At 40.4% G+C, this 20,783-nt stretch overlaps 3 protein-coding genes across 3 annotated transcripts; 1 reads left to right on the top strand and 2 right to left on the bottom strand.

Annotated features, from left to right (window-relative positions):
• The first annotated feature begins 232 nt into the window (after positions 1 to 232).
• Positions 233 to 3,551, top strand: LOC117531720 (ubiquitin thioesterase OTUB2-like). The gene is made up of 5 exons (XM_034194837.1): positions 233 to 463; positions 538 to 656; positions 756 to 840; positions 3,005 to 3,196; positions 3,302 to 3,551. Exons 1-5 carry the CDS (start codon positions 383 to 385, stop codon positions 3,530 to 3,532), a joined length of 708 nt encoding a protein of 235 aa, XP_034050728.1. The 5' UTR covers positions 233 to 382; the 3' UTR covers positions 3,533 to 3,551.
• An 87-nt stretch (positions 3,552 to 3,638) lies between these two features.
• Positions 3,639 to 11,340, bottom strand: ddx24 (DEAD (Asp-Glu-Ala-Asp) box helicase 24). Its single transcript, XM_034194838.1, has 10 exons — positions 11,261 to 11,340; positions 8,800 to 9,617; positions 8,556 to 8,705; positions 8,241 to 8,513; positions 8,008 to 8,161; positions 6,332 to 6,841; positions 5,796 to 5,871; positions 4,270 to 4,458; positions 4,065 to 4,194; positions 3,639 to 3,979 (listed from the first exon to the last, which is right to left on the bottom strand). Exons 2-10 carry the CDS (start codon positions 9,608 to 9,610, stop codon positions 3,723 to 3,725), a joined length of 2,550 nt encoding a protein of 849 aa, XP_034050729.1. The 5' UTR covers positions 9,611 to 9,617; positions 11,261 to 11,340; the 3' UTR covers positions 3,639 to 3,722.
• A 2,752-nt stretch (positions 11,341 to 14,092) lies between these two features.
• On the bottom strand, positions 14,093 to 16,166 carry si:ch1073-416d2.3 (protein Z-dependent protease inhibitor). Its single transcript, XM_034195611.1, has 5 exons — positions 16,114 to 16,166; positions 15,318 to 15,953; positions 14,955 to 15,228; positions 14,730 to 14,877; positions 14,093 to 14,645 (listed from the first exon to the last, which is right to left on the bottom strand). The coding sequence occupies exons 1-5, from the start codon at positions 16,148 to 16,150 to the stop codon at positions 14,454 to 14,456; spliced, it is 1,287 nt and encodes a 428-aa protein (XP_034051502.1). The 5' UTR covers positions 16,151 to 16,166; the 3' UTR covers positions 14,093 to 14,453.
• Between the last annotated feature and the right edge of the window lie 4,617 nt (positions 16,167 to 20,783).

The following is a 20,783-nucleotide window of genomic DNA, read 5'->3' as shown; positions in this document are numbered from 1 at the left end:
GGTCATGGAAGCTGTGAAGCCTTTAGAATAATTAAATTCACACCAACTTGAAATGTCCTTGCTTTCAAAACAGGTTTTTACATTTACACAAACATAAGGTGCTCTACGTTTGATGAATTTAAATAAATGCAGTGTAAAAAAAAAAAAAGTTTGGGATGATGGGGGGGCAGTTTGCCCAGGGCCCCCTGAACTATTGACACGCGCCTGGAAATGAACACGTGATGTCTGAAAACATCCGGCTCGTAGGAAGTGCTAAAAAACCTAAAATACAGTTTCTACCCAACTTATGTAATGACATTTCTTAACACGTCATTAATCTACGTTATTGTGTTGGACGGACCATCGAACCCCGAACCTGCAGTTTGAAGCTTTAGCTTCGAAAATGGAGGCTGGCAGCCTCGTTTCACCCAAAGACGATATTTCTTCGTTGTTTCGTGAGCAAACACCCAGTGTCAAACATAATGTAGGACGATTTAGTTAGTGTTATTCTGGTCTGCTTTCTTGACTCAAAATAATAAGAATCACTGTCCTTTGTAGGACTTAAGCAGCCAGTTTTGCTCGGTGAGAAAAGTGCGCGGAGATGGAAACTGCTTTTACAGAGCTTTGTGCTTCGCACACCTGGAATCGGTTCGACGCAACGCCAGAGCTTTGCAGAGGTCAGCCACAAATTACTGCCATTTCCCCCAAAATTTAAGTGTTAATTAAAGACTGTATATTGGATTGAGATGCTGCTTTTACTTGGTTTCCCCTTTCAGATTCAAGGAGAAGATCATTGAGAGCGGAACAACTTTATCTTGTGCTGGTTTCGGTGAGAATTCCTTCAAGGACCATCTAAACACAGTGAATAACGTTTTCATATCACTTTTTAAACCACATTCGTATACAAAATCTGATACAAGGCTGAATGCTTTGAACCTGTTTCGAAACATTTGAAGCAAATACTTAAAACGTTTCTAAAATGCTTTTGATGTGAGTGTACAGCCTGCTGGCCGAGTTGTGTACTGCAGCTCTAAAGTGAATAAAAAAAAATTCTTCTCGAGCATGCTTATGTAGTGGTTGGGTGACAGTTTGTGTCACGTGTAAATGCACACTTCACGAGTACATTTCAAATGCAATGCATGTTATTTCACACATTCATTGTGAAGCACATACAAGTAACACTTCTTTGAAAATCAGTGAGCAGCCAGACATGCAAATTTGGAGCCTATCCCACCAATCATTGAGCAAGAGGCCTGGTATACCCCAGACAGGCTGCCAGTCGCAGGGACACGTGTGTGTAAATAAATTTAGAAATTTGACTTTGGCGTGAGACCATTTTGTCTCAAAAATCAAATCACTTTGTCCTTGGCTGTCTCTTAAGCATCCCACTCTGGATTCCAATTTTTGCTATTAAAAAAAAATAAATAAATAACTGACTTTATTCCACACAATTCTGGCTTTTTCCGTTTTTTTTTTGCTTACAAAAGCTATGTGAAATAAAATCACAATTGCGAGAAAAGACAGACTTACAAGAAATAGAGTAATAAGTAGTGATGGCAATTTCGAGGCCTCATGAACCACTGAGCCACTTCAACACAACTGGCTGAAAATCGACACACTGCTTCGAGGCGTTTGATACAGTTTGAAGGGTGACATCTGCTGGATTGTTTTGAGAATTACCCTCAGCGAGTGCTGTGACAAATGTTTGCAGTAATTCATGACTGATGTGGTTTGTCCTTGAAAAATAGTAATAAAAAATGTCATCTTCATTATTGTGTCTTTCTTAATGTAATAAATAGTCCCTACAGATGCACACATACTGGTTATGAAAGTCTTTATTGTAGACTATATGTAGATTCATCAGTCCTCAATATTTGGATGGAATGTGACGGGAAAAGAGAAAGGCATGTGCTTCTGCAACTTGTGCTTATGATACTGTAATTTGTAAATTAGAATAGAGGGGTAGGAGACGGTGATTGTGCAACTATCAACAATTTTTATTCAAAAAAAGAATCATTTCAACAGTGCTGGGCTTTAATCAGCTCCTCTTCTGCCTCACCACCTCTCCAGCTTTGGAGAAGACCCGCTCGCCAAAATCACAGCTCTTCAGTCACTCAGCTCAGTCTCTGATCTACCTATGAATATATAGTCTAACCTATAACCTGTGTTCATGTACTGTGTGGATAAATGTATATGAATGGATGCCTGTTGTGTTTGGTTAGGTCCTATGTGTATGTAGCTAACTATACTAAATTAACTCTAAACTAGACCTAAATATAAACTAATGCTGTCCCTGTCACGTAGTAATTAGCGATAACACTGTCGCTAGCAGTCTCCTCCTCTCACAAACCCTGTTTGTGCCGCGATTCAGATCTCATTTAAATACTTGGCGGGTCGTATTGACACGCCCAGATTATTCGACTTTCCCGCGAAGCTCGACACGTGGTGTGACGTAAGGAGGCCTCGCTCGCAGTGGTCACGTGATGGGGGCGTGCTCGAAACGCTGCTCACCGGCACTTCTGCTTCACAAAGCTTGATGCTGTGTCGAGCAGCCTGACTCGAGCTTAATATCACTAATAAAAAGTAATTCCTTTGGTTGCTCCCTTGTTTACACTCGGTGATGCCACAGCAAATCCGAGGTGTTCTGCAAGTTGAATTGGCGTACATTTTATGCTGGATGACCCTCCTGCTGCAACTCCACATTACATGGAGGAATGTGGCAGGGGTGGGGTTTGAACTGGGAACCTTCTGCACTGAAACAAAGTGCACTAACAACTGTGGAGTTCCAATACAAGTGGGTGTAACAGTCCACTTAATGTAGGATTGATGTTTATTCCTTTGTCAAAGGGTCATTAGTTATAATTTATTTCTGGCCCTTATCTGCCCGGTCTTTGATATTTCTATAACTATGCATTTGCTGTAGTTGCTTAAAATTCATGGTCGTTTAACGTATAGGTGGGGTGCGTGAAATAAGTCCCCCCCATGGAACTAAGTTTGCTAAAATCATGAAATACTTCTCGTTAAGGTAATCTACGTTACAGAGCAGTGTCAAGCTGATGAGCGAGAAGACACACTCCTCCGTCTCTTCAACGAGCAGATGACCTCTGACAGCGTGGTGCAGTATCTCAGGCTGGTCACATCGGCACACCTGCGAAACAACGCCGACTTCTTCTGCCACTTTGTGGAGGCGCAAAACCTACAAGTCTACTGTAGTCAGGTTGGTAAACTGATGCTGCCCTTTAGTGGGTAAAGTATCACTCTTCTTTTCACACAGGAGCAATTGAGAGAAATAATTCCTGAGCATGAATGTCTCTTCAATCAGGAAGTGGAGACCATGGCAATGGAGTGTGATCACATCGATATCTTGGCTCTGACGAAGGCTCTGGATGTTGGTGTCCACATCGTCTCGATGGATGGCCATGAAGAGCGTTTAGCTCACCACATCATTCCAGAGGGAGTTGAACCCTCCTTTCATCTCCTCTATCAAACATCCCATTATGACATCATTTACCCACATCCTCAACTTGAACCTGACTCAACTCAGGATCAGTGACTTTGTATAAAAAAAAAAAAAGGGGGGGGGGGGGGGTGAAAATGCAATTTTATAACATCCTGCATTGTTGTAATTAAGCATATGAAAAATTTACTTTTGCACACTGACAATTATAATTCTTTTTATCTTTAAAAATGATGTAAAAAGACATGAATCTTGGTCTTGTTGAATAAAGAGTTCTCTTAATATTTCACTTGCGTTGGGCCTTGTTCTGCTTCTTCTTTTGAAGCTGAACACTTTTGTCTTTCTCTTTGGAGACCCTGGCTAGGGCACTTTCCATCTTTGCAACAGGCATTTCAGGCAGGGAGAGCTTCCCCATTTGAGTCGGGTATTTGGTCTTTATCACACTTTTGAACACGGGCTGAGCAAGCAGATGCTTCAGCTGCTTTTTCATCCCTTTAACCATGTTCAGCTGCTGTTTGTCAGCCTCTTCATCCTTGGCTCCACCTGTAGGAAGAGATGGAACACTGAGATGTTTGCATTTAACTTCATGTGCCTGAAGGTCTTGAAGGCGTCATTGTGTTGATCTTACCAATTAAAAGATCCTCATCCAGCTCCATCTCCAGAGCCTCTGCTGCTCGTCTGAACCAGGAGTTCTGCTGCTTCACTTTGCTGTTGTGGAACTCAATCTTCTCTATGTTCCTGGCTAAGTTGACCCGTTCCTGTGAGGGGGCAGTGAATCAACTTAAAACTCTAAATGGCAACTAAAGACGATGCCTCATCTCAATTAACCTCACCTTGATGGCGTCCAAGCATCTTGTTTCTACGGGGAACATGGGAAGCTCCTCATCCTTCCCAAGAGTCCTGTAAATCCGTTTGAAGTTCATCATGTCATCAGGGCCTATTAGGAGCAAACTGAGACCCTCTTTGGTGGCTCTTGCTGTTCTGCCACTTCGATGGACATATGTCTCAGATGTCCTAGGAACCTAGTAGTAACAAGACGAGTGCTCTTAGAAATAAAACATTACTTTTTTGTATCCACAAATTATAACACCATTCAGAAATTAAAGGTGCTATAAACAACATTTTAAACATTAATAAAGCAGCCACCAACTATTTTCTATGAAAAGTTTTAGTAATTGTGTGGTGGGCAGAGATTGAAGCAGAACCACTTCATCTGTGTGTGTTATAATCCAAGCTTTTCTATTCCTTGTTTCTATGCACATTTAGCATGAATCCTGTCGTGTAAAACTGTTGGCCCTCCCCACATTCATAAAGAGACAGCACTGACGTGCCCACATAGCACTGCATTCAAGATAGCAAACAGCAGCAGCTTTCCAGAAATTTCTTGAGCAAAGAAATTACATTCAGGGAGTAAAAAAGGCCTTTGACCAGGAATATGGTCAGATTAGAATCAACATACGTCTGGCTGTTCCCAGACAAGCCTCTCAAGCTGCTAAAGAACTCCAACTGCTGTTCCTTCTTCTCAGTCTTCGGGTAAGGGGGGAGGTGTGGCTGATGGAAAGTCTGTTTTGGTGTGTGAGATGTTGGTACTTTAGTGTGATACGCAGCATTGACAATATGGCAACTTTTTCACTTGATTTAGCGATGTTTTGACCTTCCTTAGTGACTAAAAATGCTATCTTGCAACAAGTGACAAATGTGGCAACTAATACTCTACATAAACCTGACAGTTTGTACACTAACTATAAATTACAAAAGCACCTAAAAAAAGAAAGAAAATTACTACTATACATTCCCCACACTCAATAAATTTTTTATATATATATATATATATATATATATATATATATATATATATATATAAAATTATAAAACATTAGTTGTCATTTGTCATTACATCATCACATAATCTAGCAACATTTCAATGAGCCAATAGTGACTTATGCTGAGATTTATTTGGCAACACCAGATGGTTTATAACACCTTTAACAACAGAACTGTATGCTGTCGATTTCAAATCTTTGTTACTTGTACAATGAATCATTTGTTTTAAGGTACTAATTTATTTTGGTTACTCCTGTTTTTTGCTCAGATGGCCACAGTGAATTCATTGTAAATCTGCTTGTTGATTTAGCAAAAATTTTATGCCAGACGCTCTTCCTGAGACACCTCCAGATGCACTCGAAGAATAGGGACATTGGGACACAAGTGCACTAACCATACATATCACTGAGATAAACATTTTGCAAATGTATTTATTTACTTCATCAAAACCACTAGTGTTCTGTCATTCATGAACCAATAATATGCAAGAAGGGCACCGATAAGTAAATCAAAATAAAAACAGGAAGAACCTTACCTGGTAGTGAATAACATGCTGAACATTGGGGATATCCAAACCTCTTGCAGCCACATCAGTTGTCAACAGAACACAACTGCGAATGGAAATTTCCAATCATTTAAAAGAATACTGGTTGAGATTTCACATTGTGGTTGCAGGTGGAAGCCTTCACCGGCATTTGTTTAAGTTGTGGTGACCTGAGTGGATTGTCATCAACTCTGACCACACCACATCAGGAGGAGGGAGAAAGTTTTTGGGATGAGACGGAAGACTTTTAATGGTAAACTGTACAATGTAACATAATCAATTCCTCTTCTCCATAGTGTGATTTGTTCTGGGTTTTTTTGTTTTTTTTTGCCATTGCCCATAATGCAATGTGGCACTCAACAACTACTTGCAGACTTGCAGATGACTCAGTTTTTCAAGCATTCTAAGATGAACCCTGATTAATAACTTAGCTGCTTAGCTGGCTCTGCATGATCTTAATAATTACACAGTGACAAATAAAAACGAACCAGACATCAAAACTTTGCACTGTAAGGGTAAAGACTCACCTCTCCTTCTCAGCAAATCTTTCCAAGTTTTTCAGGCGTTGTTTCTGATGCATATTGGCATGAAGAGGCACTGGAGTACAGTCCAAAATAACCAGCAGCGAACTAAGTCTTTTGATACAGTCTATACTGTTGGCAAACACCATGGTGCGTCCAGGATACTGCAGCAGGAAGTAATAGAGGAAGAAGTCCTTCTCATCCTTCTGACAGTGGATCTGGGTCTCAGTCAAGGTCTCCACGGTTGCCTCCTTCCTGGTCAGGTCAATAATCTTGGGTTTGGACTTAATCCCCACCTTTTCCATCAGAACTTGCAACTTGTTCTTCTGCTCTACCTTGTTCTTCTTCTGTAAGAGGCGGGTGGGCAAGCTGTGAACCATGGTCAAGGTGGCTGAAAACACAAACGTTTGCCTCGTGGGATTGAAGTGCCTAGTGTTCAACATCTCCAGCAGATTCTCCAGCTCTGCAAAGTGGCCTCTCTCTACCATCCGATCTGCTTCATCAATGACAAGGCACCTGTCAAATAATGCAATAAACAATCTGCATCTGAATGTGTTTTTGATTTTTTTTTTCCTTCCCAATACCCTTGAATAAGAAGCAGTAAGTCCCATATTAGCAATAACGCCCGTTAGTGCAGGTGCTCATCTACGACTCCCCCTGAAAGGGAGCTGACGCAGGCCGGTACCAATTTGCAGTTGGGTGGACTGGGACAATGCATATGAAGCGTTTTTTCCATGGACGCAGTTAGCATGAGTGGGATTCAAACCCCGGTCTACATATTGGTCGGTCAGCTCGTTAGCCACTCAGCTACCTGCTCAAAAGTAATCTCAACACTGGTGTATAAAAAAAAAAAAGGCAACAAGACTGCAGTTAGCAGTGTCCTCTGAACATGGACTACACATGGATCGTTCTGAGAACTTACAAGGTCATACAAGTAGTTTTTGAAAACAATCCCAACATCTGAATTGTTGATTCTGTTTAATGATTTAACAACAGCATTATAAATATCATCGCAAGGAGGGACTGAGTACACACTCTGCTTCTTCACATTGAAAGGAGCCAGCTGAGGTGATTCAGCCATTTGTTGAGGATGGCTCCCCGATCGTCTCCCAACGGAGGTCTTCCAGGCACATCCAACAGGGAGGAGGCCCTGGGGAAGACTCTGAACATGCTGAAGGGATTATATTTCTCAGCTGGCTTGGGAATGACTCAGGATCCCCCAGAATTAGAAGAGTTAGCGGATAGGGAAGTGTAGCCTGAGCGGCTTGGTCTACTGCCAGTGAGACCCAGACAAATGGTAGAAAATAATACAAGGCTTATGACTTTTTCATGTAAATGACCACTCGTTTAGAAAGAGCACTGGTGGCCTTGTAAGGGACACAAACAACAGAGTAACAGACTCCTTACATTAATACGACACTTTGCTTCAATGGTTGAAGCTATATACATGACGGTCATGTACGCAGTGGGCTTCGTAACAACAGTCGTGTATATAGCAACCTTCTGCGGACAGAGATTTTGGTGGATAGCCCAAGTTGTTCATTGGGGTCATACTTGTCTAGAACAGTTGCGTTATCCTCTCCTAAATGATGTGCATACATATCTCAGCTAGGTCCTAGACTACTGCACATGCATTATTTTATTTATTCAGTTTAACCATCAACGTTGGTTTGGTGTCTTACCTGAGCTGCCTAAGGTTTAGTAAATGAGGATGTTTCTCTTGGATCAAATCCCACAGGCGCCCTGGAGTAGCAATTATGATCTCCGGCTTTCGCTTAAGCACCCGTCTCTGCTTCTGTTGGGACATTCCACCTACAACTATTGCTGTTTTGATATCTGCAGAATAGTAGAAGTATAACATTTGTAAGTTTAAGTAAAGTTTAGACATTCCACCATTAAAATACCGATTACTCACCAGTGAATTTGGCGACCGCATCAATATGGTGCTTGACCTGAACAGCCAGCTCTCGGGTGGGAGTGAGAACCAGTGCGAGCAAAGGCGGACTCTGACAACTGGCAGGCGAACCTTTTGCTTCACCAGGCTGGTCAAAGTTGAACTCTACGTCGTCAATTACTTGAACACATCCAAGCTTGTCTGTCCCATCTCCAGTTGTGAGTTCACCCTCATCTTCACTTTGACTGGTTCTACCTTCTTCCTCTTCATCTGACATGTTGTCCTCCTGGTCTGCTGTTAAGCTGATACTGACGCTGGACCCAGTGGGTACACTACCTGAATTTCCAGAGTCATTTCCAGCTGGTAAATATAAGCTGTCCACCTGTTCGCACGTCTCTCTGTTGTCATCTTTTTTTTTTGAGCTTTTCCTCCACTCTAAGATGGTGTGAATAATGGGAATCCCAAAAGCCAACGTCTTACCACTTCCTGTAATTACAGAGCGCACATCAGCTTCAATTGTGACAACAACCTTAGAAAGTCAAACAAAATGTGTTATTGTAACAGACAACCTTCATCTTACCCGTCTCAGCTGCACCCAGTATGTCCATATGATCCCTAATGGCTGGGGGCAAAGCCAGGGCTTGAATCGGGGTGGGAGAACTGAACCCAAGACTGCTCAGTGCCTTTAGTACCAGGGAGGGAACATGCAGATCCTTCCATGCACTCACATCTGTATCTATGTGCTCAGAACCTGAAAGTGCAGCATTTGTCCAATTTTTTATCTGCTTTTTTGGTGGACCATGTACATCTGATGAAGGCTTCAGATTCTGCTGCACCTTGGAGGCTGCATCCTTCTCTGAGCATTGTGTCTTTTTGTTTTTCTTCTTACTCTTCTTTGCAATCTTTGACTGGCCAATCGCTGACTCTTCTATAGAAACGTCTTTAATAACTTCATCCTTTTCTTTAACTTCTTCATCCTCTCCACCTTCTGTTCCTGCAACTACACCCTGGTGCTTCACTTCTGTTTCACAGGCAGGCAGTTTTTTATTTTTCTTCATTTTCGCCTTTTTCTTTGGTGTGTCGTCCTTTTTCTCTTCCTCTTTATGCCCGAGTTCTCCTCCATCCTTCTCCCCCTCTGTCATTTTTCTTTTCTTCGCTTTTTTCTTCTCCCTTTGAAGCTCTCTGGCTGCTTGAGCCGCAGCTTTTTTGGTGTCTACGAGACAGTAGCTTCTCAGCTCTTCAAAACACACCAGATCCTCCATCCCCTCCTCCGAAAAGAGGCTGGGGTCAAGCTCTACAGCTTTCCATTCTCCTTTTACATGGATGCTCCGTGATGTCCGATGCTTCCCAAAAGATGGATGTTTGGTTTTGGGTTTCGTCTTCACCTTCATTTTGTTTCTTTAAAACAGAATGAATATTAATTAGTGAGTAAGATTTTCAACTGTCTCACACATAATAACCCACTATTCTGTGTAAGCATAAGTCCCACCCCCTTTATTTATGAACAAACAACTTAACATTTAAATATAACAACAGAGCTGCAACAATTAATTGACGATTAGTCAACTACTAAATTAATCGCCAAATTATTTCATAACTGATAAATTGTTTCAAGTCTTTTTTTTTTTAGGCTTGGGGAGGGGAGGGGGGGTGCAATTTTTGTTTTGTTTTGTAATTTCAGCTTCTCTCTAATGTGAATAATTTTATGGTTTCTTTCTTCCTCCCTGATAATGACCTCAATATATTTGGGTTGTGAGCAAAACAAGACATTTGAGGACTTCAGCTTGGCTTTGGGAAACACTGATCAACATTTTCTTTTCTTTTTTTTTTTTTAACCATTTTTATGGATCAAACAATGAACTGATTGAGACAATATTTGACATATTAATCAAATATGAAAACATTCATTAGTTGCAGCCCTAAGTAACAAAATGTTTCAACAAGGCACATTTACAGATCTAAGAAAAATATATATAAAAAGAGACGTCTTCAGTCATCAATGGGACTGAATTCATGACAAAGTCTAGAATTTCCACACCAGGTCTGCTGTGTCGACACTGAGCAAACACGGGAGCACCTTAAAGAAGCCATCTGTGATGACTTTGACCAATCTGCTCCAAAAGTTAACCATCTAAGAGACGTTCACCCAAGGCATATTCATCACAAGTTTGTCCTACTCCCTCTTTTGTAACTTTTTCATTTTTTTAAACAAAGTAGCTGTTGATATGGTACCATTTTCCTTTTTAAAACAGCTGTGAGTATTAAGGGGTAAAGAGGGACATAATGGCAATGAAGCTGTATAGGAACGAATTTCAAGTTCAAAACTTAGAGACCAGGTTGTGCATAAACCGTGATGAGAGCCTTACTGATTGCAATTAGTAGTTCGTGTACAGTAGCACATCAACAGTAACTGTTTTATTTATTTATTAACAAAATAATTTAGATGCACACAGCAGGAAAAAAATGTGCAGAAATAAAAGTACACTGTGAAGATCCAACATCCTGCACACATGATAAAAATGTATTTTCAAATAATCCTTGCATATACAGCTGAAAAATTAAGAAATTCATGTCATTGTATTATGAAGAATTTTGAAATGTATTTATTTTGTGATCATTTGGGGAGCAGGGACTAAAAATAACAGTGTAACATGCACTACCTCCACGATATGATACACCTGTCAAAATGTTACATACACATATCAGGATACGTGATATGATTCGATACAAGCTTCAGGATATGAGTATCATGATTCATGTGTCGATACACTCCCACTAAAAACACGTCTGGTTTACAAAATACTCTGAAAGTTTTGAGATTATCAGCTAAAATCAAACTTCCGGTGTAAATATATATATATTTTAAATCCTTTAATTCAAGGCGCTGAAATGTCTTTCAAAACAGAAACAACTTAAAATTACTTTTTTTTAGTAATAAGCCGCCATTATCCAATAAATCATGCATCATTTATTCAGATATATTTCACAGACCAGACATCAAACCGCATTTAAACGATGATACAAGAAATAGTCCCACTTACATCTTTGTGTGACTCCTTAAAAGCAAAAAATGTAAAATTCTGCGAGAGTCACGCAACACACGAGGACGCCACCATGATGACGTCACTTATGTCTTATTCCTTCTAACAATGAGCGCTCGGCAACCGCCTTACCGCTGCCTTACTGCCACCAACTGGGCAGGAGTGGAGTAGTTGACACAAAGTGTGTTCGACCATAATTTGTCAATAAATAAAATTTTAAATTCTATGACATTTTCAAAAATTGTATCTGCCAACTGAATTCTGTAAAGATGACTGGCTGTAAAATCCATGTGTGATTACTTATATGATAAATTGTTATCTAAAATTCTATGTTATATATAGATTTTTTTTTTCAGTTTAAGACTAAATAGCAACAGTGTAAACCTTTGCACAGAAAAAAGCTTTTAGTGAATTGATATCATAAAGTAATAAGATCCTATTAAAGCCTGTATCGTGTGTCCAACTGCAAGAGTTTCATTATAGTGCATCATTGAACAAAAAAGTGCAGATTGAGTAAAATAATCTGTTAGTATGATGGTTCAATCTGACGTTGCAACACCTCTTTACTTCTTGGTCTTCTTACATCAACAAACTTTCTGAGAGGAGGAGTTGTTAAACCATATCAAATTGTCCCGATTCAGCACATTCTAAGTCTTTGGAATTGCGCAGTAATGATAATGCATATTGATTTTTCTCTCTCCCTTGTCTAGTGTTTAAGTGTTTGGATGTATTCTCTGCAGGCCACTTTGTAACACTGCTTTCATTTACACACATTAGAAGAAACTTTATTGCCATTGGACATTGCTAACAACCAAATAATCCCTCTGCGTTTAACCCATGCCAATTACACCTCATCACAACCCAAACAGTTTGAGCAGACAGCCATAGTTGGGCACCCAGATAACAGATACAATACTTCTGTGAATGACCGTTTAAGGAGGTTGTTTGCCAAAAGTGCATGTTTTGTTGGTGGGGGGAACTGGAGTTCCCAAAGAAATGTCTCAAAGAGAAAGGGGACACTGGTGGATCTGAATGTATGCCTTCTTACTGTGAGGCAAGAGTGCTAACCACAGTACCATTAGTACGTGAAAGTACTTGAGTGGTATAGTAACTCATTTGTTCTAAAGCATTGGCCTCTGTATGGGAGCTTGCCAATTCAAGTCTCAGATTGGATTGGTGCCTGATACCCCCTGCCCCTGTGGAAGTAAAAGGAGTACCCCAATAATTTTAGTTCAGAAGGTATAAGTGGGATTAGTGGTTAACAGCATTGCCTCACAACAAAGGTTCTAGTTTGCTTCTGACCTGGTCCTATCTGTGTGGAGTTTGTATGTTCTCACCATGTTTGCATGGGTTCCCTCTGGGTGCCCTGACTTCCTCCCACATCCAAAGACATGCAGGTTAGGTGAAGTGATGACTTCAAAATTGCCCATAGGTGGGAGTGTGAAGTTAGTCCTTATGTGTTGGCATGACAATAGACTGGCATCCTGGACAGGAGGTACCCCACCTCTTGCCCAGTGACTGTTGGGATGCAGAAAATGGATGGATGCAAGAAAGTAACTACTTAACCTACCTCATCATACCCAACCCTGGAAGTGTTATTCTACCTAGTACAGCCCCGAACCTCAGGAATGAATGTTTACTTACCAGTGCTGGAAAATTGAAATAATTTGACTCCAACTGAATACAAAAGAGAGTAAAATCTTTATTAATTATGATCCCAAAGGAGGTAGTGTTTCACAGACCAGACAGGCTTTTCAAAGCAGATTAAACGTACCATAGGCAGCTTTAGATTGAGGCTTGATGTGACTGTAGCTCCCCCACCTCCCACCCACAAATTTCAGGAGCCCTACTCATTTTTATGTCTTGTCAAAAAGTTGATTGTGATACATTTTAAAAATAATTCTAATTTTTAGATCTATCAGTTGAATAAAAATGTGTCGTAGGACTTGAATTTTACTTGAAAATGTATCTTTGCAGATTTACTAAAAATTCTGTCACTATACATATAGGAGTGTGCATCTCACCCTTATCAAATGATCTGATACGATACAGGGATGATAATTTCGTTGTTATGGAATGATTCTATGCAGTGCAGTTAGATACAATTCTTTATTTGTCAGCATTCATTTTCCATGATAAACTAGAATAAGTGGTCTTGCTTACTGTGAAATACATATTTCATGAAAAACTAGACCACCTTCAGGTTTTTACTCCTGTGCTGCAGCATATTGGTGAGTTTTCTACTTGCCTTTAATTCACCAGTGGGGGCAGCACTCTATGCAGCAGCAGAAAGGGCAGCATAGAAGAAATCCAGAAGAAGACGTCAGCTATTGTTAGCATAGCATAGCTTTCCAATTCTGAACTGGTATGACAGTATGGGTTGTCGCGGACTTTATACCGAGCACCCTCTGGTGGCTATTTTTGGCTGATGAAAACATCGCTGAGCTCAATACAAATACATGTAATTTGATCACTTTTCAAAGGGATCAGACTCATCAATAAAGTCAGTTTAATGTACAATGGTTCATTTCAGGTCAGCTTGGTGTATAAATGTCGTCGTTCCTATCAGCTGACTGTTCGAAGCAACCCTTACCAAAAAGTAGTACTGATAAGTATATAAAAAGTAAACTAGAAGTATACTTGAAACATACTTGCATATACTACTTTTTGGTAAGGGAAGTTAGAGACTAAACAAAACCAGCTGATTTAAATAGACAATCAATGCAGCCCGAGCTTGTTTTCATCGAGTGGCCAGTCGCCGAAGTACAAATTCTTGCCTTCAGATTTGTCACTTTGACCGGACGTGACGCGGCTCCGCGCCAACCCATTAAAAGAAGTGCATTTATTCATTATACGGCCTACCACTGACAGGCATATACATTTTTGTTTTCACCTTGGAATGTTCAGGTTCCTGTGACCAGTCTTGCAAAAGCCGCATGCTGACCTTTAAACTTACATGAGTTGGAAGATGCAAAAGTAGTAGCATTTGGTAACAAATTTAATGTGTCAAAAATTGAGCCATGGACTGGTTACACCCCTTAAATCAAACAAACATAGCCCCACCTAAGCCCAGTAGGGAAAAAAAAAACCTCTGGAGCCATCACTGAAAAACAGAAAATTAATAATTTGCCAACCTCAATTAACAAATCGTCACTCAAGGACCTATGAACGCCACCAACCATGATGACTAGTTCTACTTTTTGGTTGGGTCAATTACTCGGCCCATGAACAGTAGGCAGTTAGTTTCTTCGTGGTAAATGAAGAAGAAAAATGGTCTGTTGATGGTGAAGGACTTGGGTAAGGAATAAGGGATAATCCCAACGGTTGTAGCAGCTGCTGCTTTTGTCCCCGACTCATCCACCTCGACCACAGCCTTGTGCAACACCTGTGATTGTCCAGGGGAGAAAAAAAAACAATTCTGAGTGAAGTGCAAACAAATCAGTATACCAAAACAAAACTGAACACTAACCTCTGACACTTTGAGGCCTACGTCTTTGCTCAGCTTGGTCAGATTGGCTGAATTACTGAAAATATTAGAAATACCCAAATCTGACAGAAGATGATGCAGGGAATAAGACTGTTCCAGCTTAAATTTTGGCATGTGTACTTCCAGTTGGCTATAGAAAAGGACCACACACAGTTATACAGAGGGCCAGCATGGAGAAGGCTTTAATCAATGTTTTTGTAGACTTACGTCTTACGTAGGCCTTTTGTCCAGAAGCGGAACTTCTCAGCTGTGATCTCCTCATCAATAACTGTGTAGTCCATACCTTTGTTAGGTAGCAGGACAAGCATGGAAACGCCTTCCTGGTATGGCAGCTTTAGCACTTTGACACCAAGAGGAACATCCTCCATCATGTAGAATTTATTGTCTATAAACATCATGGGCACTTGCACAACATTGTAGTTGTCAATGATAAAGGGAGCTTTTTCTGTGAAATTGGGGTTGAAAGGAATCTCCCACTCTCCTGTGCAGGGAAATTAAAGAGTAGGTTAAAGGTCTAAACACAAACAGGATTTAAGAAGTTGTCAATTACGGTGCGGAAAACCAACTTACCCTGGAAGAAAATTGTGTTGACCATCATAAGTTGGATGAAGTCATCGATGTTGGTGATCATGTCCGTCACTTTGTCCCCAGTCTTCTGTTTGATGTACTCATTGATGATACCAATACTCGCTTTTGCTTCTGTAAAGTCTACACTTTTGATGTCTGCGTCAAAAAACCTTTCGATTTGATCTTTAAACATCTTCTCAATCTTAAACTGCTGTTGGACAAAGAAGGTCATGCTTTGGTCCAATTTCAATGACCCATTGTTTGTGATGTTCCTGTAGAGGAACTGGAAAAGTTCTGGAATGAGATCTGGTTGATCATCTCGTTCCAGCTGGTTCAGGTTGAGTCCCGTCAATATTTCGTTGTGCGTGATGCCATCAGAACCCAGCAATAAAGCTGCAAAACTGGTAGAGATGCTCAGCGGTGAGAAAAAGATGTTCTTGTCATGGTAGCTGGATATTTTCCTGTAAAGGTTCATGCCAAAATTCATGTTTTGGAAGGAAAGCTCTGTAATGGTGGCACTCTGATGTTCTGCACATTGGACAGGTGCTAGGAAGCTCAAGCAGGATAGGAGGACTATAAATCCCATCTTAAAGTTCTTCACCACCATAATTTGCTTCCAGAAAGCTGCGGGTGCACAATCTGAAACAGTCAACACACACACATAAACATAATTACAAATACATAAAAAAAGGGTAAGGCATTTCTTATATTCCAGTTTGTCCATATATCTTAACATTTAACAGATATTTATGACTTAAATACACTTTTTCTTGTGAGATCAACTTGCTGCCGTACTTACTAGTCAGCTTGAATGTGAGCAAGATGTTACACTCCATCCAGTATTTGGGGAAACAAAGTGCAAGTGTGCTTTGAAGATTATATATTAACCCTGACACACAGCCCATTGATCCAAATGCCATCAGAGCTGTTTTTCTACTATTCATGGACACTTTTCCAAAGGTGGAATTTAAGTCAATACTCTTACAAACACATCAATACGCATAAGTGCCATCATTTTGTAGCTCACCTCATTAAAAAGAACTCATAATGAAGATTATCTGATTAGCCTGTTGGAAACTTTGACACACCGAATCAATCCCAAAAGCAACCTTGTTTTGCCTAAGCAACTTCCCATAGACGTGTCTGCCACCTGCTGGATGGTTAGTGAAGTCTGGTTAGATTATGGAAAACTACAAATAACTGGTACTTACACACAGTTTGTCTGCCATCTGTTGAAACACTGAGCATGTTGCATGCTTGTTGGTACGTCAGCTACCAAGTTAAGCTAGCAACTAGAGGTGGGCGGATCGATCCTAATATGGATAATATCAGTACCAACGCTGGTCTTGATATTGAACGAGCCTCGTGTAAAAAGATCGATACTCAAGCTTTTTTCTCTCCCGCACGCCCCGACTGCTGCGCACGCAGATTCATCAGTCTACTCTCTGTCTGTAAGAGCAGCGCTGCGCTGTGTCACACAACACGGAGCAGCGCACCCTTGTATTGTGGTTTGTCAGCCCTCGACCTCAGGAGATTTTGTTTTAAGTTGTGTTGAGTGATATTTTTTAAACAAAAATGTTGATTGTGATATTAAAGTATTTTGTTGTCACGTACAATGTTTGGTAAAATTCTATCCTAGGTCTTTTGGATCCTTTGGATCTATGAAGCTTAAATATGAAAAACTATCATTATCGGTGAAACTGGGCCTGTATTTACTTGGTATCGGATCAGTACCAAAATTCTCGGTATCGCCCACCTCTACTAGCAACTGCAGGGAGAAACATCGCATGCTTGTTGGTACATCAGGTAACATGTTAGGCTAGCAACTGCCTAACATGTCACATGCTTGTTGATATGTTTGCCAACAAGCTAGAAACACATCGCAGGTTAAGCCAACAAATGCAGCAAAAACATGCTGTCCAGGTGAGTAAATACAGAACAGAATATTTGGCAGAACAGGAAAGTAAAACCGAAATGAAAGAATGGACAGAATGTGTGACTGGGGATGGTGCCAATTTTTTTTGTCAATATTGCAAATTAGATGACTAATTTGAAGCACTGCTTTAAAATGTTTTTAAATGTTTCAAAACACCCATGTTTTGAACATTGTTCCACAGTTCATATGGGGGAAGACAGTACAATACAGGCCCAAATACAACAGAACATCAAAGTAAAGTGCAACTAAAGAATTGATAGAATGTATGGCTGGGGATGATGGCAAAACCGTTCTTCAGTATGCAAATTAGTGATGGCTAACTTGAAACACTGCTCCAAAATGTTTTAAAACCTCTGAAACACTTACATTTTGAACATTGTTTTGGATTCTGCATGAAAGGGAAGACAGAAAGTGCAGCGCTACCACCTGCTGAGGACCAGATGTACTATTGAGGAATATGCATTCCTAAGAAATTATGAATTTGATATTTAAAAGTCACAGTCAGTCAATTCAATTAAATTTCAATTTATTTTAATTTATATAGCGCCAAATCACAACCGAGTTGCCTCAAAGCGCTTCACACAGGTAAGGTCTAACCTTACCAACCCCCAGAGCAACAGTGGTAAGGAAAAACTCCCTCTGAGGAAGAAACCTCAAGCAGACCAGACTCAAAGGGGTGACCCTCTGCTTGGGCCATGCTACAAACATAACAGAACAATTCACAGAACAATTCACGGACGAATATACAAGAAATGCTACTGGCGCACAGGACAGGAGGATCGCCAACACGAATATAACTCCTATTTCTGGATGGAGCTGCACCTTAAACAGAGAGAAAAAACAGAATCAGGCATCAGAAAGACAAAAAAATACTGTATAATTTGCCAGCATTAAGCAGCAAGAAAAACAGAGAAATACTAAGGTGATCACCGGCCACTAGCCCTAAACCTCACTAAAAGACCCAGAATTTAGGTAAAGTTGAGGCCGCAGCCTGCTCCAATTGCTAATAAATGAATTAAAAGAGTAAAAAGCGTAAAACAAAACTGTACCAGTATGCTAGCCATATGAAAGGGAAAATAAGTGCGTCTTAAGTCTGGACTTGAAAGTCTCCACAGAATCTGACTTTTATTGACGCAGGGAGATCATTCCACAGAACAGTGGCACGATAAGAGAAAGCTCTATGACCCGCAGACTTCTTATTCACCTTAGGGACACAAAGTAGTCCTGCACCCTGAGAACGTAAAGCCTGGGCCGGTACGTAAGGTTTAATTAGGTCAGCTAGGTAGGGAGGTGCCAGTCCATGAATAATTTTATAGGTTAGTAGCAGAACCTTAAAATTTGATCTCACTGGGACAGGAAGCCAGTGAAGGGATGCCAAAATGGGTGCAATGTGGTCGAACTTTCTGCTTTGTGTCAAAAGTCTGGCTGCAGCATTTTGAACCAATTGGAGACCCCTAATGCTAGACTGCGGTAAACCAGAAAATAGAACATTGCAGTAGTCCAATCTAGAAGAGATAAATGCATGGATCAGGGTCTCAGCATCAGTCATAGACAGGATGGGACGAATCTTCGCTATATTTCGCAGGTGGAAGAAAGCAGTCCTAGTAATATTTCTAATGTGGAGGCCAAAGGACAACGAAGGATCAAAAATTACCCCAAGGTTCCTCACTTTGTCAGTGTGATGTATGACACATGAGCCGAGGCTGAGTGTTGTTGGGTTTGCACCCTGTTTTTAAAGAAATGAGAGGCACAAACACTGAAAAGAAACCAGTCAGAGAGAGACAAATATATACCGTATATATATATATATATATATATATATATATATATTTTGCTCTGCGCAGAGGAGGAGAACAATGAAGCAGCTTGTAAGTGCTCAGCTACAAAGCTCTCCCAAAAATCCCCTCCTCTGGCCCAGCCTTTTATTTAGTTCATCAACATGAGAAAAAACAAACAAGGACAGTCGGGAGAGGTTACACATGAGTCATGTCTGCAAGAGGGTGATAGCAAAGCAAGGTAACGGCTGAAACCTTCCATTCCTGCAACATGAGCCTTGTGGCTCCTCAAAGCAGGATAAGGCAAAATGAAAAATAGTTTGCTCAATCATGAAGAATGCAGACAACAAGTCTTTCTTTCTAAAACCTCCTCTTCTCACAAAGAGGAAAAATAATAAGCATAAACTATAAGAAAATAAATAATAATAATATAAGCATAAACTAAAGAAAATAAATGATAATATGAGCATGAACTGTATAAAATCCTTGACAGTGTTAACTGGTCAAATTGATGCCGATGTCTCACTGGACCAAGAACCATCATTTCAGTCTTATCAGAGTTTAAAAGTAGGAAGTTTCTAGACATCCAACTTCTCACTGCTGCAAGGCAATGTTCTAAGGATTTTATGTGAACGAGATTACCAGCAGTTATCGGCATGTATAACTGAGTATCATCTGCATAGCAGTGAAAGGTAATCCCAAAATGCTGCAATATGTGCCCAAGGGGTGCTATATAAAGGGAGAAAAGCAGGGGGCCTAAGACAGACCCCTGTGGAACCCCAAATTTCATGTCACTAAGGTTAGAGGTAGTGTTACTGTACAAAACACAGTGAGAACGACTGGTCAAGTATGCAAGGGCACTCCCAGTAATCCCAAAATGATTTTCCAGCCTATCAAGTAGAATATGATGATCCACTGTATCAAATGCAGCACTGAGATCTAACAGCAACAGAACCGTAGTGGTGTCCGAATCCACTGTAAGCAGAAGATCATTCACCACTTTAGTGAGAGCCATTTCTGTAGAATGATATTTTCTAAAAGCAGACTGCAGTGGCTCAAAGAGATTATTCTCAGTAAGATAGTCTACAAGCTGCCGTGACACCACTTTTTCCAGAATTTTTGAGAAAAATTATAGATTTGATATCGGCCGATAGTTTGTCAATACATTAGGGTCAAGATTAGGTCTCTTAAGTAATGGTTTAATCACTGCAGATTTGAAACATCTAGGAACAGATCCAGAAGTTAAAGAAGTTTAATCATTTCCAGCACAGTCGACCCAAGAGTGGGCCACAGGTCCTTAAAGTTTTCTTGGTATAGGATCAAATAAACAGGTTGTGCTTTTTGTTGACATTATGAGTTTTGTCAGCATGCCTAGTGAGAAATTGTCAAATTCTGTAAATCTAGGTAATACCTCAGTAGTGGCGTCCACATCAATAGCAGGGTGTAGTGGCTGGATTAAGGCATGCCGGGATATGTTTAACCTGATGTCTTCTATTTTCTTCCCAAAGTAATCCAGGAAATCTTGTGCTGGAAAAGGAGAGCGAACTACAGGTGGTTGTCCATGCATATGTGTTGCCACCGTGTCAAACAAGAACTTTGAGTTATGCTTGTTTTTGTTGATCAAATCAGAGTAGTAAGTCCGCTTTGTAGCCAATAATGCATGCTTATAGTCTAAGATAGCATCACGCCACGCAAGATGAAATACTTCTAATTTTGAATGATGCCATTTCCGTTCTAGACCTCTTGCTTTATACTTGA

This window comes from Thalassophryne amazonica, chromosome 19 (genome assembly GCF_902500255.1).
Source record: "Thalassophryne amazonica chromosome 19, fThaAma1.1, whole genome shotgun sequence".
Lineage (NCBI taxonomy): Eukaryota > Metazoa > Chordata > Actinopteri > Batrachoidiformes > Batrachoididae > Thalassophryne > Thalassophryne amazonica.
The sequence above is the reverse complement of the archived record's forward strand: the minus strand, read 5'-3'. Positions and strand labels throughout refer to the sequence as shown.

What these genes read in the sequence shown, in the direction of transcription:
- si:ch1073-416d2.3 (XM_034195611.1), bottom strand. Translation starts at nt 16,150, where the DNA reads ATGGAGTGTAACATCTTGCTCACATTCAAGCTGACTA. An exon ending in GCTCACATTCAAGCTGACTA is followed by an intron (nt 15,954 to 16,113) that starts GTAAGTACGGCA and finishes TGACTGTTTCAG; the next exon opens with ATTGTGCACCCGCAGCTTTC. An exon ending in CAACACAATTTTCTTCCAGG is followed by an intron (nt 15,229 to 15,317) that starts GTAAGTTGGTTT and finishes TTCCCTGCACAG; the next exon opens with GAGAGTGGGAGATTCCTTTC.
- LOC117531720 (XM_034194837.1), top strand. Translation starts at nt 383, where the DNA reads ATGGAGGCTGGCAGCCTCGTTTCACCCAAAGACGATATTTCTTCGTTG. An exon ending in AACGCCAGAGCTTTGCAGAG is followed by an intron (nt 657 to 755) that starts GTCAGCCACAAA and finishes TTCCCCTTTCAG; the next exon opens with ATTCAAGGAGAAGATCATTG. An exon ending in TCAAGGACCATCTAAACACA is followed by an intron (nt 841 to 3,004) that starts GTGAATAACGTT and finishes CTTCTCGTTAAG; the next exon opens with GTAATCTACGTTACAGAGCA.
- ddx24 (XM_034194838.1), bottom strand. Translation starts at nt 9,610, where the DNA reads ATGAAGGTGAAGACGAAACCCAAAACCAAACATCCATCTTTTGGGAAG. An exon ending in ACTGGGTGCAGCTGAGACGG is followed by an intron (nt 8,706 to 8,799) that starts GTAAGATGAAGG and finishes CTGTAATTACAG; the next exon opens with GAAGTGGTAAGACGTTGGCT. An exon ending in AAATGACTCTGGAAATTCAG is followed by an intron (nt 8,514 to 8,555) that starts GTAGTGTACCCA and finishes TCAGCTTAACAG; the next exon opens with CAGACCAGGAGGACAACATG.